This window comes from Tupaia chinensis, unplaced genomic scaffold (assembly GCF_000334495.1).
Source record: "Tupaia chinensis unplaced genomic scaffold, TupChi_1.0 Scaffold144899_1, whole genome shotgun sequence".
NCBI lineage: Eukaryota > Metazoa > Chordata > Mammalia > Scandentia > Tupaiidae > Tupaia > Tupaia belangeri.
The window spans coordinates 178,491-193,967 of record NW_006204759.1 but is presented as its reverse complement, the minus strand read 5'-3'; the positions used below and the strand labels follow the sequence as shown (position 1 = coordinate 193,967).

General features: G+C 52.5%; 1 protein-coding gene across 2 annotated transcripts in view; it reads right to left on the bottom strand.

Moving 5' to 3' along the window:
* Positions 1-15,477, bottom strand: part of ABR (ABR activator of RhoGEF and GTPase) — a 172,427-nt gene that overhangs the window by 113,005 nt on the left and 43,945 nt on the right. For both annotated transcript variants that reach the window (XM_006167512.3, XM_006167513.2), the window contains exon 2: positions 774-958. In XM_006167512.3, the coding sequence (XP_006167574.1) occupies positions 774-881 (108 nt within the window). In that variant the 5' untranslated portion in view covers positions 882-958. The remainder of the gene's footprint in view (positions 1-773; positions 959-15,477) is intronic.

Genomic DNA, 15,477 nt, shown 5'->3' with positions numbered 1-15,477 from the left:
AGAGGGGCTTGGGTTCTTCTCTCCCCAACTCCAGAGAAGCAGCCCTCGGGACTCTGTCCTGCTTGTTCCTGTCGCAGACACATGTACACAAGCTGGGCCCTGACAGTTTCTGTTGCCAGGAACAGCATTCATTACGAGGATGCAAACCCTCCACACATGTCTATCTCCCCGCGTGCCTCAGAGCACGCTTAATATTCCTTATCAAATGCTTCTCTTTGGAGCAGAACTCGCATCTCGTGGACACCCTCGGCTGATTCCCTCCCAGAGGGGGTGAAGGGGGCCTCAGACCTCAGAGATGCTCCAGAAGCAGTCCATTCCAGCCCTTGGGACCACCAAGGCCAGCCTGGGCTTCCCTGGGGCCACATCTGCACCTTTTTAGCCCACAGTCACATATGCACACACTGCCCAGCCTGGGTGCAGACAGGAGAGCCCAGTCCCAGCCCGGAGAAGGACCGGAAGGGAAAGCTAGCCAAGGAGGTGAGGGTGTCCAGGAGGCATGGGAGCAGATGCTGGTAGAGGAGGAGAACCACGTGCAGGGGTGGTAGATGGCAGCAGGTGGGGGGAGGGGACCCTGAGCCTGAGAGGGGCCCAGGACTGCAAGATGACAAGGACCCTCAAGAACAGCCATGTTCAAATGTCCCCCAAGTCCCACTCCCTCGGCATCATCCTAAGCAGAGCCTAGCCCATGACACTCATGCCCCCATCACCTCTTCCCAAAAGTCCCCTCCTCCCAACCCAGAGGGTTTCCCAGAAGGAAAAGCAGGTGTACCTACCCCAGGTGCCAGTCCCTCCGGTGGGGTGGGGGAGATGTTGTCCCCGCCGCCCTGGCTGCGGGCGCTGAGCTGGGGTGACATGGTGGGCGACTCGTCGATGTACGGCATGGTCTCTGAGCCCTCGGGGGGCCCCTTCTGCTCCTCATTCCCCTCTGCGTCGTAGTCGTCTGCCCCGTAGCTGAAGTCTGAGACAAGGAACAAGAAAGGCCACTGAGAGTCTTCCACGAGGGCTGCCAGGGACTGATAGCGCAGCGGGCGCCGCCGGCGGCCCCCGGCTGCGAGGGGCCGTGAGCGCCAGCAGGAAGGCTGGGCACGTTCAGAGGCGGCCGAGAGTCGGGGAGGGGCGGTTCTGCTGCTGCCACCCGCTTAATAGCATGTCAGCGTGTCTTTCGAGCTGCTGGTTCCTTTGCCTCCTGCCTAATTCCAAGTCTAAAAATTAACAGTGGGAGCAGGAGGCAGGACGCTTCCAACTCTCCTCTCTGAGTCACCATTTTGCTTTTTATAGGGAAGGGGGGGGCAGCGATGTCACTTCCTGAGGCCCTCCTCCTTGGGTACCATTTGTACACTGAACCCAGTCCCTCCAGGCGGCCAGGGCAGGTTTTGGGGTGGGAGTGAGAATGTGCACCGAGGGAGCCCTCACCCCTCCATACAAGGCCCTGCATGCAGGACAGAGCCTGAGGCAGGCAGAGCGTGGGCAGGAGGCTGTGCTCAGGCCTGGCAGGGACACAGTGAACAGCCGACTCCTCAAAAGCCAGCGCTTATTTCTATCCTTTCAATGCAGGCTTCCTTCAGAGGAGGAGGGACGGAAAGTGGAGCTGCATTAACCCCCTTGGTGCTGCCTGCACTGCTGGGGGGACCTCAGGGCCCACACACAGACGCCCCACTCCTAAGGACTCCAGGCTGGGCTGATGGGTGCAGGGCAGCACCTCTGGGCTTGGTACTGGAAGGGTTAGGAGTAGCCTCCAAAAGGCATCACGGCAAATCCCACTGGCCAGCTGGGGTCTCTCCTACAACAGAGAGAGGGGCCCTCCCACACCCCCATTCCTCACCCCACCTGTGTCTGTTTGCTTCCACCAGCCCTGACTGCCCGACCAGGATGGAGTGCAGGCCGCGCTGCTTCCAGGGGGCTGGCCTCCGGTCTCTTGAGACTGGGACCACGGCCCCAAGGGGTGAAGGCCCCTCTCATACTCATTCATCCCCAAGCAGGGCTACGACTCAGCACGTGTATGGAGACCAAGGGGAGCTGGCACCAGAGTGGGCACTGGAGTCACAGAAGTCACAGGACAGTCCCCCTGGTCTCTGCAGTGGCCCTAGGGTCAGCACTGGTCTCCCTCAGACAGGGCTGCCCCGCGGCTACTTTCACTTGTTAAATACACTGGGCACCTTCTGGGTAGGAGGCTCTGGGCCAGGCATCTTGGGATCCTGCCCAGCCTGATGGAGAAGGCTGGCGGGGCCTGTCCTACCGTCTGCTCAGAGGTCACTTCCTCCAGGTGATCCTCCCCAGGGTCCCTGATCAGAACGCCTACAGCAATGGCCCCCAACAGCATCAGCCCTGCCCTTCTGTGTCTGAGCTGCTGGGGTGGGAGCTGTGGGTGACCATCACTGCTCTGCACCCGGCCCGCAGCAGCCAGCAGTGGCAGCTCTGGCTAAGAGTGAGCAGAAGAAACGAGTGAGCAGAGGAATGCACCGTCCGTCGGCTCTGAGGGCTGAGGGCTGAGCGCTGAGCCGGCCCTTCTAGTCAAGTTCCCCAGGAGCGCCCTGGCTCCTCCTCCTCTGTCACAACACACCAGCCCACGGGCAGCCAGCAGCCTGAGAATGGTGTCAACGGGTCACCAGGCCACCTGGCCTGGCCATGATCAGTCCAATCTGGACTGTTGGCAGCCACGGGCTTCCCCCAGGCTCACGGCACCTGCTCCTGCCGACAGCCTCCCAGTCCCTGAGCTGATGGCCCATTAAGCTATCAAGGAACAGGGGGGCTGCTTTTCCCAAGACCAGTATGCATGCAGAGAGCCACAGGGCCCAGTGACACCCAGCCCCTGTGACAGTGTGTGCCGCCAGCTGGGAACTGGGGCCCACAACCAAGGCTGGCAGCAGGTGAGCACTCGGTATTTCCAGGGGCAGGAGACAGAGCAGCAGCAGCACCCAGGCTGCCAGGTCTGGCACCGTGCGGGGCCTGGCTGTCAGTGTGACCGACCCACTTGGAGAAGCTCAGGAGGAAATGGAGACGCCATGTAACTGTCACCTCTCCTCCAGGAGGTTCTTAGTGCCCAGAATCAAGGCTGGGGAAAGGAAGCCATGATGGACCCAGACCAGAGCCAGGTTCTGATTCTGGCAGGCCACACAGGCTCTCCCAAACGCTCTGGTTCCCAGGGTTCACAGGAACAGAACTGCATTCTCCAGATTATTTCCTAAGGGTGGTGCAGGAGGGACAGCAGGGAAGGCGGTGTGGCTCCCACCCCAGCACAGCCTGGCATTTCTGCAGGGCCAACCTTTCCCTAGGTGTGTGGGACTCGTCCTCATCAGACCACGGACCCCACCACCTCCTGTTCCTTCCACCCAGCCCGAGGAAGCTAACACAGTCCTCTCACACAGCTGTCACCTCGGGACCTCTGCACATGCTATTCCTGTGCCTAGAGCACCCACCTCGCCCACTCAGCGAAGTCCTATTTAGCCCTCGATCCCTGCTCTGAGATACCGGCTCCTATGAGTCTCCCCGTGTCAGCATATTTTAAGTGCGTTTACAAACCAATGAGGAAAGGATGAATTCCTCAAATTTCTAAATGAGTAAGAGCAATAAACAGAACATTTTAAAGAAAATACATCTCAGGGCCAGCAGGTGGCATTGTGGTTGAGGCCCTGGCTCCCACATGGCAGCAGCAGCAGCACCCAGGCTGCCAGGTCTGGCACCGTGCGGGGCCTGGCTGTCAGTGTGACCGACCCACTTGGAGAAGCTCAGGAGGAAATGGAGACGCCATGTAACTGTCACCTCTCCTCCAGGAGGTTCTTAGTGCCCAGAATCAAGGCTGGGGAAAGGAAGCCATGATGGACCCAGACCAGAGCCAGGTTCTGATTCTGGCAGGCCACACAGGCTCTCCCAAACGCTCTGGTTCCCAGGGTTCACAGGAACAGAACTGCATTCTCCAGATTATTTCCTAAGGGTGGTGCAGGAGGGACAGCAGGGAAGGCGGTGTGGCTCCCACCCCAGCACAGCCTGGCATTTCTGCAGGGCCAACCTTTCCCTAGGTGTGTGGGACTCGTCCTCATCAGACCACGGACCCCACCACCTCCTGTTCCTTCCACCCAGCCCGAGGAAGCTAACACAGTCCTCTCACACAGCTGTCACCTCGGGACCTCTGCACATGCTATTCCTGTGCCTAGAGCACCCACCTCGCCCACTCAGCGAAGTCCTATTTAGCCCTCGATCCCTGCTCTGAGATACCGGCTCCTATGAGTCTCCCCGTGTCAGCATATTTTAAGTGCGTTTACAAACCAATGAGGAAAGGATGAATTCCTCAAATTTCTAAATGAGTAAGAGCAATAAACAGAACATTTTAAAGAAAATACATCTCAGGGCCAGCAGGTGGCATTGTGGTTGAGGCCCTGGCTCCCACATGGCCAACCATGGTTCAAATCCTGGACCCAGCAGCCCGAAAAGCACAACAAATAAATAGACACATAAATATATGATAAAAGAAAAAGGTACTCTTGGGGACAAGCAGATGGCATAATGGTTACGTCACTGTATTCCCACATAGTCGATTGTGGTTCGAGTCCTGGACCTGGTGGCTTAAAACTCATGCCAAGGATGTGTGCATTCATGAGAACAGAAGAGAAAGGATTGCAGCGTGGCCATCAATTTCTTGCTTTCTGTCTATCTCTCTGGCAAGCGCATGCGCCCTATTGCAAAAATTTCTCTCTTAAAAACGAAACAAAGTTACTCAAAGGAAATACAAACTTTCTATTTTTGTTTTTTTAAATAAGAAGTTTATTTAAACAACAAGCCACCTGACTTGAACTATCTAGGACTCCTTTTTTTTCTTTAAGAGTAATTTATTCCTACTGGGGCCGGCAGGTGGTATGGTGGTTAAGGTAGCTGGACTGCCACAGCACTGACCACGGTTTGAGTCCCAGACCTGGCAGCTTACTTTCTCATTTTCCTTCTTTCTGTCTCTCTCTGGTCAATTCCAAATAAAATAAAATAAAATAATGACAATGAATATAATTAAATAAAATAATTCTTAAACAAAAGAGTAATTTACTCCTACTTAAAGACAGATAGCCCTAAATGTAACAGCTTTGTACAAACAAGTTATAAAATTGCCCTTGGTTTTACAATGATAAATGAAAATCATTAAAATTCTTCAATGAAATGAGGTATGCAAGGTATGTTTTGTTTTGTTTTCCTTTTTTCGCTAAAACAGTGAGAGCCAAATAACTTACTGGAATATAAAGATAAATGCTGAATGGGCATGCCACTAGAAAGGGGACATTTTCACAGAACCAATATTTTTCCCGATCCTGTCTCCATGCTGTCAATCAAAACATACCACTGGCCATTTAGTTAAAAAAAAAAAAAAAGCAGTATGTTTGTGCACATACACCAGTTATTTTATTACAATAAGGGAATGGGGGAGGGAAAATGAAAGAGCAGAGAAAACTATACTGCAGTAGTCAGGGTGAGGGGAAACCAAATTGTGGTTTTCTAACTGAGAATGTATTCTTGCCCTGTAAGAACAGAGGTCTGGAGTAAGGGAGCAGACCCCTCCGGTCTGCTAAGGGAACACATCAGCAGTATCTTTTTTTGGAGAGGTTTTTGCTATAGGGCACATGCGCTCGCCAGAAAGAGAGATACAGAGAGACAGAAAGGGAGAAATCGTTTCCCCCCAGGAGGAATGGCCACGCATGCACATGTGCCCAGTGTGTGAGTTTAGGCCACCAGGTCCGCTACATGGGAGTTCAGCAACATAGCCATTACGCTAACTGCTGGTCCCATGAACACATTAGTAGTATCTTCACCCTCCATTTCCAACTGTGCAGGTGGGTCCATTTCGTTGACTGGCTGCCCATTGAATCAGAGTATGATCTGCCCTCACTGACAAACCCTGTCCTTCACAAGAGAGTTTCATTAGTTTACTAAGTGGTGTATGCCTCTTTATTTTTAACTTTTTCTTTATTTTCATGTATTATTATTATGACTTTTTTGAGAGATTTTTGCTATAGGGCATGTGCACCTGCAGGAAAGACAGAGAGATAGAAGATGAGAAATCATCCCCTCGGTATGGCCACACTTCAGTCCCTTCTCCTCCATTCTCCTCTTGGGATTTTGGGCATGCAGGCACACATGCCTGGCATGAGTTTCAAGCTGCTGGGTCCAGGACTCAAACTGTGGTCGGCCATTCAGGAATCCAGCACCTTAACCACCACACCACCTATGGCCCCTATTTATTTATTTTAACTTGCTGTGCTCATCAGACACAACACACACACACACACACACACACAGAGAGAGAGAGAGAGAGAGAGAGAGAGAAAGCCAACAGGTCCAGGACTCGAACTACAGTTGACCATGTGGGAGTCCAACGCCTTAACCACTGTGCCACCTGCTGCATGCCTCTTTTTTTTTTTTTCCCTAAAGTCACTGGTTGACGAGCAGAGAGTTTTGTTTCTTTCTTTTTTTTTTTTTGGAGAGGTTTTTTCGCTATAGGGCATGTGCGCTCACCAGACAAACAGAGAGACAGAGAGACAGAAAGCGAGAAATCACCCCCCAGGGGGGATGGTCACACCGCAATCCCTTCTCCTCCATTCTCCTCCCGGGATCTTGGGCATGCACGCACATGCACCCGGCGTGAGTTTTAAGCCACCGGGTCTGGGACATGAACCGCGGTCGACTACGTGGGAGTCCAGCGACATAGCCATTACGCTAACTGCTGGTTCCCTGCTGCATGACTCTTAATCTTCAACTGCACCACAGAATCATCCTGCCCTGCCACCTTCAAATTAATATGATTGTTGCTCTTAGGCTTGACTCCTTCCTTGGGCTTTCTGTCTGCCATGGCCATGCCAGAGACTCCTCAGCTGCCACTGCACAGAGGAGGTACCAGGTCCTCACCAAACAAGCACACAGGCAGCACAAGGAACAGCAGAAGTCGAATTTTCTTTTAGTTACCATTTTCCTGTCAAATCAGCTAAAATTAAAAAATTATAATACCCAGAGCTGTCAAGAAATGGCACTCAAACTCTTAGAGGGTAAATGAAACCGGGACAACTTTTCTAGAGTCAATTTGGTAACTTGTATCAAAACTTCTAATAGGGGGACCAGTAGACGGCATAATAGTTCCGTCGCTGGACTCTCGGGTACTTAACTGCAGTCTGAGTCCTGGGTTAAAAGTCATGCGGGGCACGTGTGTGTGCGTGCCCAAAATCCCAAGAGGAGAACAGAGGACAAGGGATTGCGGTCTGGATTGTGGTATGGCTATCCCCCCAGGGGGGATTTCTCACTTTCTGTCTTTCCAGCAACCACCTGTGCCCTATAGCAAAAATCTCTCTTAAAAAGAAAAAAGCTGGGACCAGCAGTTGGCGTAACGGCTATGTCGCTGGACTCCCACGTAGTCAACCTCAACCACAGTTCGAGTCCCGGACCCAGTGGCTTAAACTCATGCCGGGCGTGTGTGCATGTGTGCCCAAGATCCCAAGAGGAGAATAGAGGAGAAGGGATTGTGGCATGGCCATCTCCCTGGGGGGTGATTTCTCACTTTCTGTCTCTCTGTCTCTCTCTGTCTGGTGAGCGCATGCACCCTATAGCAAAAACCTCTCCAAAAAAAAAAAAAAAGAAAGAAAGAAAAAGAAAAAAGCAGGATAGTGCAGCTTTTAACCCAGCATCATCTAAAACCATGTCCTACAATATGAATTACAAATGGTCACACAATAAAGTTACAGTTAGTGATCACAGGGATGTTCGTGATTGTGAAACGCTGAAAAGAACCTGAAGGGTTGATAGGAGAGTGGCTGAGTAAACAGGACATTTCTACAAGGCGGGCTGCTCAGTAGCCATGAAAAACTATGTGGAAGGCGGGACGGTAACAGCAAAACCTGATGCTCTCCGAAGCTGACGTGCATGGGAGGGTCCCAGGTTCATGACCAGACACCTTCCCAAGTGTGCTCAACACACACATGCCCATGATCTGGGACTGGTTGGGGCTGGGACCAGACTGCAACACTGAGACCCTGCGGGAATGCTGTCTCTCATTCATGGAGGAAATAAATAAAAAAACTTTAAAAAGACTATATGATGAGGGCCAGCAAATAGAGTGGTGGTAAGGGTCCTGGACTCCCACAACCAACCGTGGTTCGAGTCCCAGACCTGGTGGCTTGCTTTCTCACTTTCTCTTTCTATCTCTCTCTAGTCAAATTAAAAAATAATAATAAGGGGCCGGCAGGTGGCATGGCGGTTGCAGGTGCTGGACTCCCACATGGCCGATCGTGGTTCAAGTCCTAGACCTGGTGGCTTGCTCTCTCATTTTCTCTCTCTCATTCTCTCTTGCTCTGTCCTTGTCTGGTCAAATTAAAGATAAATAAAGTTAAATGAAACATTTAGTTAAAAAATAATAATAATGAATAAAATGAAATAACTTTATAAGTTAATTCTTAAAAAAAGAGAGAACCGTATGATGTATATTATTAAGAGAATAACAGCAAGGTACAGTGTGACACTTTGCTTGGAAAATAAAACATGAGTGCACGGCCACAGAAGAAAGCCTGGAAGGCTACCACACAAAGCAATTAGAGAGCATTCAGCTGTGATGACCAGAGCCACGGTGACCAAACCGCTGCCATGAAGCAAAGATGAAGGAACAGTGGCTGCCCTGATGCTCCAGAGCTGCTGCGCCACACTGGGACAGTCCACCTCACTTCCTGCTAAGTGCAAACCTGGATGTTCTGCTCCTTAAGAGAACACATTCCTAGGAGGTGCCCTACAGCCCTGAGGAAGGCAGGCCAGTGCACGATACAACATCCTCGATGCCTGACAGGGGTACCTCCCAGGCGCCGTGAGGAGAAAGGACAGAGTGAGCAATGGAGGGGGCGAGGGTATGGTTGGAAGGGCTCCGGTGGTACTTGAAGAGAGATGGTTTGTCACTGTGGTTAAGAGCAAGGACCGTGGGTTAGGTGGCTTAGGTTTCAATCTACGCTCCCTCATTTCCTAGCCTTTCTGAGCCTCAGGAGAGTGCCTGGCACAGGGCGGCCACTTCCAAATAGATACTGGTTAAACAACTGTATGTGAGGGGCCAGCGGGTGGTGTGGTGGTTAAGGCGCTGGACTCTCACATGGCCGACCATGGCTCGAGTCTGTGAGCTGGCGGCTTGCTTTCACTTGCTTTCTCCCTCTCTGTGTCTCTCTCTCTGGTGAGTATATGTGCCCTTTAGCAAATTAAAAAATAAAAATAATAATAAAGTAAATAATTCTTAAAAAAATAATAAAAACCCACCACCTCACATGAAAGGAGGATGACACGGGGGCTGAGCGCTCAGGGCTGCTGTGAGGATTAAACTGGGTAACGCATGTAAAGCGCTTAGCACATAGTAAGCACCCAGTAAGTCTCAACTGCTATTATTAATATTATTAATTGAATCTTGAAAGATGTGTGGGCGCCTGCCAGGCGGTGGGGGGGCTGGGAGCAGAGTTCTAGGCAACGGGAGGAGGCTTGGCAATGGCACAAAGCGTGAAACAGCAGGGCCCCTAGAGGGGACTATAAATAGCCAGCATGGCTAGAACACTGAGCACGCAGGAGGGTGAGGTGACAGCGTTGGAGGAGTGGGCACAGACCAGCTCGCTGAGGGCCATGGGAGCCGAGCTCAGAGTGAGCAGGCCTCAGGGGGGTGGGTCTGCTGCTCCAGCCATCCCTCTGTGGGGTCTTGTGCCATCACTGCTGAAGGGCGCTCGCTCCACAGTTCTCCGGATGCGCCTGCTGAGTTACGACTCCGTATCTCCTAGGAGTCACCCAGGTGGGGGACCACATGTGATTATGAGGGTACCTGTTCCACGCCAGTAATGAGGCCTGTGTCCTCAGGGGTGGCCAGATGACAGGACAGGGGCCAAGCAGTGACAGGACAGCCATGACGCCCGGGACATGCTCTTTTGGGGCAAGGCAGTGAGCTGGCCAGTGGAAGGCAGGCCCTCATGCCTACCACCTTTAGCTCTGGTAAGTGCAAAGGGGGAGCAGAGGTGCCCAAACGGCAGGTGGCACACAGGTGTCAGGCTGGTTTCCACCCTCTCCTGAGTCTGTCTAGCAGCAACTACTGACAGACACAACCCAGAACAGATGCTGGGACCCCTCCGCCCAAGCCCCTAAAATAGATACTGAGGTAAGGGCTGGGGGCCCTTTCGATCTCTTCCTGGATACAATAAGAACCTGTGGATGGGGGTGAGCAGTGGCATGGTGGCTAAGGCCTGGACTCCCACATGGCTGACTGTGGTTCAAGTCCTAGACCCAGCGACTTCAGACTCATGCCAGCCACACATACCTAAGTCCCAGGAGGAGAATGGAGCACATGGCTGTGCAGCATGGCCATTTCCCTGGTGGGTGATTTCTCACTTTCCCTCTCCGTCTCTCTCTGTCTCTCCACCAAGCACATCCACCCTATGGTAAAAACGTTTTTTAAAAAAAGAACCTGTGGATGCAGGATAAAGTTAGGTTCCAGTGCCGGTCCTGCCCTCCAGCAGGGATGGTCCAAAGGCTGACTGCAGGCAAGAAACTTCTTTTCTGCCCCAGAACTGATGAAGGGAGTCAGGGAGGGGAGAAGAGCTGAGAGAAGCCCAGGCCCGATCATCTTTCCCATCAAGTGGGATCACAAATCTTCAGAGAGCCCCAGCGCTCTGCATGCCACGTACCCCATCAGGTGAGGCAGCGGGAGGCCGCAGACATTGCTCCTGCCCCTGAGGCTCTCTCAGTGCGGTCACACACACTCACTGTCATTTGTGACTCTGTGCCAGGAACTGAGCTGTGCACAACTTCATCCTCAGAGCCACCCTGTAATGAATGACTCTTAGGAACGTGTGGTGCGAAGAAGCCAGACACAAAGAGGACTCCATTTAGTCAAGTTCAACAACAGGCAAAACGCGTGGATGGGAGAGAAGCTCCCAGCCATGGCTGCCCGAGGGGCGGGCTGCGGGGAGGCAGGAGTGACTGGGAGGGGCATGGCGGAACTTGCTGGGATGCTGAGAATGTTCTGGATCTTGATCTGGGTATTGGTTACACGAGGCACTTATACATGTGCTATGCTTAAGATTCGCCTACTTCAGGGCTGATCCTGTAGCACAGTGGTTAAGTACTGTGTATAAGGAGCTGGTTCCCACATGGTTGACCATGGTTCAAATCCCAGCTGCAGAAGCTTGAAAAGCATACCAGGCATGTGTTGTATTCGTACTTAAATTCCCCGACAGGACGGAGAGATGGAGAAGGCACTGCAGCGTGACTGCGCTCCGTTTTAGAGCGTGCTCTCTCCCTGTCTCTCTCTGCGCCTCTGCTTCTCTCTCGTAGGCACACTGCCATCTGGCAATTACAAAAAATAAAAAAAGACTAGTCCACTTCAAAAACTTTTTTAAAATATAAAAACCAAGTAAGTCATACCATTATAATATCCATTGAGAAAAGAGGAAATGAAGACTCAGGGAGTGGAGTTACTTGTCCAAGGCTTAATGGCTGTTCCGTGCAAAACTGGATTGAACCTGGACAGATCGACTACAGAACCGATGCCCTTAACTGTCTTAGGTAGGGGCCGCAGAAACAGGAAGAGCAATGCGGGCAGCAGCGAGGGCCCACGAGCAGAAGCAGCAACTTGTGTCAGAGGGCTATGGAGGAGGAAGAGGTCTGCTGGCCGCCAGGTCTGGGCAATCCAGTACCAGCTTTGCTCAGGGCGATGACAACTCGATCGGTCTAGCTGGACCTGAATTCTGGAAGGGCTGGGCTGTGGAGGTTCTGGAACACTGGGCTGAAGAGCCGGATTTCATGCACGAACTCAGCGCCACCGAAGCCAAAAGTGCAAAGTGGTTTCAGGGATGTCAAGCGACTGTGACCTACATGATTACCTGGAGTGGGCCAAGCAGTCCTCGCACAGGCTGCCGAGGGCGGCAGTGGGACAGAGAACACAGGCTGTGGGAGAGTTCAGAGAAAGTGCAGCACGGGAGGAGTCCCGGGCCTGGTGGCTAACGGACAGAGAGGAGGCAGGTTACCGGGAAACAGACCCAGGGCTCAGGTTCGCTGAGATGTGCCCTGAAAAGAGGCGGCCGTCCCTGTGGGTAGGTCCGACAGGCAGTCAGGGAGCCTGGTGACTTGGCGTCAGAGAGCAACCAGACGAAGCTCAGCTGTCATTCCTTGGGGTGCACCTGGTTCATAGCAGGCTCTTCAGGACGGTGTCAAAGATACAAAAACTGCTCCCCCGCCCACAGTGACAAGGGCATGGTCTTCCACTGCACACCCGGACTAAGCCTTACACAGTGAGATGGGCACAGGGCTGGAAGCAAAACGCCCCATCCTCAGAATCGCCCCTACCCCTGGTCCAGCGCTCTGGGGAGTGACAAGTGACAAGGTCAGAATCCAGGGAAGCAAGGGTCAAGCACTACTCCACCCCTGCTCCCAACACCTGAAGGGGGGGTGTGTTCCCTACAAAGTCTTCTAGATCAAAGCACCAAACCTTCCTTACCTAACTCCTCTCTTCAGTAGCACTGCTCCTAGGAACGCATGGCTTACCTGGCTTCCAGGACACCCCTGTTGGCTTTTACACTCCCTCACCCAACCCTGCATGACAGCCTCCTTTCTTGGTTCTTCTGGGCCGCTTCAAATTCTCCTCGTTGGGGCACCCCAGGACTTAAAATGTGGGCCTCTTCCCCATCTTCTCTCGTCCGCTCAGTTTCATCCAGTCTGTGATTTCAAGTGCCATCTAATGCTGCCAGCTTTCCAATACACAGACACCGAGGCTAAGAGAGAGACAGGGTCTCGGTGGTTCTGAGCCCAGGCCCAACTCTAGGCAGACAGGATAGGGTAGCACCTGCCCTCCCCCCATGCCACAGCCGCAGAAGAGGGAAAGGAGGGTGCATCACAGGCCAAGGCCACCGAAAGAAGGAGGGACACATGGACACCAACCTGCCCACCCTCCCCGCATCCCAGCTGCCTGACCCCAGTGCCTCCTGGTTGCCCACCCCCTCCTGTACTACAGGGTCAGCTTCTCCCAATCTGAGTGACGCCTGCACTTCTGTGGTCTCCTGAGAGACAGCCTCACAGGTACTGGGATTCCCTCTGCTCCCACCACTGCCAAGCCCAAGGATCTAACCCAGGCCTAGAGCAATGGATAGAGACCTTCCCATCGCCACTACTGTCGCCAATTTCCAGAAAATGATCACTCTCCCTGCTCAGATCTCCCCGGATGCCGGCCACTCACCGGAGGCCTGCACTGACCCTGTTGTGAACCTGTGTAGCCTTGGGTTCCTGCCACCAGCCCCACTGCAGAGGAGCACAGCCCTGCCTCCTGTCCTCAGATCCTTGTAACTCCCTCACCCCTCCTCCAGCTACTACGTGCCCAGTGGCCCAGGTGTGGTTAAACTCCACAGTGGGGGCTGCGGTCACTTCTGAAGCTGACTGTCGCTACAGGGACCTCATCACTTTCAGGTATGAGCAGAGCACACAACGCTATGGTCCCCTCAACTACCTCATCATCGTAGGCCTCCCCACCTCAACCTGGTGAAACCAAGACCCCAAGTCAGACTTGGAATTCGGGGTCTTCTCATCCTTCTTACCCAGAGCTGAGCTGCCACAGAACTGGAAGAACTGGGTTTGAACACCAGATCTGTGGAGTATTCACTGGTGGCTTTGGGCCTCTCTGAGTTTCAGTTTCTCACCTATAAGATGCTGAAAAGAATAGTACACCAATCCCATGTCACAGGGTGGTTGCAAGAATGACACTGTACAATATAATGGAGGTTAAGAACTTGGACAGGGCCAGCAGGTGGCATAGTGGTTGAGGCAAAGGACTCCCACATGGCCGATGGCAGTTTGAGTTCTGGGCCCAGTAGCTTGAAACTCACACCAGGCATGTGTGCATGTGTGCCCAAAATCCCAAGAAGAGAATGGAGGAGAAGGGACTGTGGCATGGCCATCTCCTCGGGGGTGATTTCTCGCTGTCTGCCTCCGTCTTTCCAGCAAGCACACACACCCTATAGCAAAGATCTCTAAAAACAGAACACATTTGCACAGTATCTGGAGAAAGCAGCCCTCAACAGCAGTCAGTCCAAGCTGAGTGGGAGCCATGAGGGAACAGCAGAGCAGACAGACCCCGCCAGGGCCCAGGTGACCCCAGGAGATGCTTATATAACACTGGGAGCCCCGCCATTCTGGCTTTGGACCAGATTAGGGTGTCCTGGGGGCGAGCATCTTTCCCATGGGACAAGCCACCCTCCTGCTCTACAATTTTTTTTTAATTGCTAGAGGGTGTATGTGCTCACTAAAGAGAGACAGAGACAGGGAGAAGAAGGCACCCCCACCCCCCAGTGAAGCGTGTCCACACTTCAGTCTCTTCTCTTATCTCTCCATCCTGTCAGGATTTGGGGCACACAGGCATACGCACCTGGCATGTTTTTCAAGCCACCAGGGACTGGAAGTCAAACTGCAGCAGGTCATGTGGGACCTGGTCATGTGTAACCACCAGGCTACAGGGCCAACCCCTGCTCTATGACTGATGGAAGAAGGGGTGGAGACCAGGGCAGCACAGTGCAAGGGCACAGACTTTGCACCCAGAGCCACTTCCACTCCGTATTAGAGAGGAGGCAGGTTACAGGGAAACGGACCCAGGGCTCAGGTTCACATAGCCCTGCACTGAGAAGAGGAAGGCCGTCCCTGTGGGGAGGTCTGACAGCCAGTCAGGGAGCTGAATCTGACTCACTCACTCACTAGCCATGTGACCTTGGGCAAGCTACTTAACCATTCAGAACCTCGGTCATCGTCTTCTTCTTCTTTTTTTTTTTTTTAAGAATGATTTAATTTAATTTAATGTATTTATTCTTTATTTTATTTTAATTTGACCAGAGCAAGAGAGAGAGAGAGAGAAAGTGAGAAAGCAAGCCGCCAGGTCTGGGACTCAAACTGTGGTTGGCCATGTGGGAGTGTCCTACACCTTAACCAACACACCACCTGCTGGTCCCCAGAACCTCAGTCTTCTAATCTGGAAAATGAGGATAAAAATCAATGTCTATACCTCATAAAAGGTTTTGTGGGGTTACAATGAGGAAATACATGTAACTCAAGGCACACGGCCCAGCCAAACACTAATTAGACAGTAGCTAGTCTCATTAATATTCTGAGTACTAAGTATCCCGGGCCTTAAAACACAAAACCAGGGCTTTGACAATTTATTGCAAGCCTTCCTCCATGAGCTGACTGATTTGTTAATCAGTCAGCCTTCACTTGTCACTTGGTAGGTTCAGAAAAGGCATCTTTTTTTTTTTTTTTTAATTCTCCTAGATGGTACATGCTAGAGACAGAGAGAGAGAAGGGGGGGGGGAAGTGAGAAAGCACTTCTCCGGGAGGGATGGCCATGCTGCAATCCTGTCTCCTCCATTCTCCTCTTGGGATTTTGGGCAAACACACACATACTCCCACCATGTGCTTTGTTTGTAGAAATTTTTGCCTAGGGTGCACGTGCTGGGGGGGGGGGGGGAG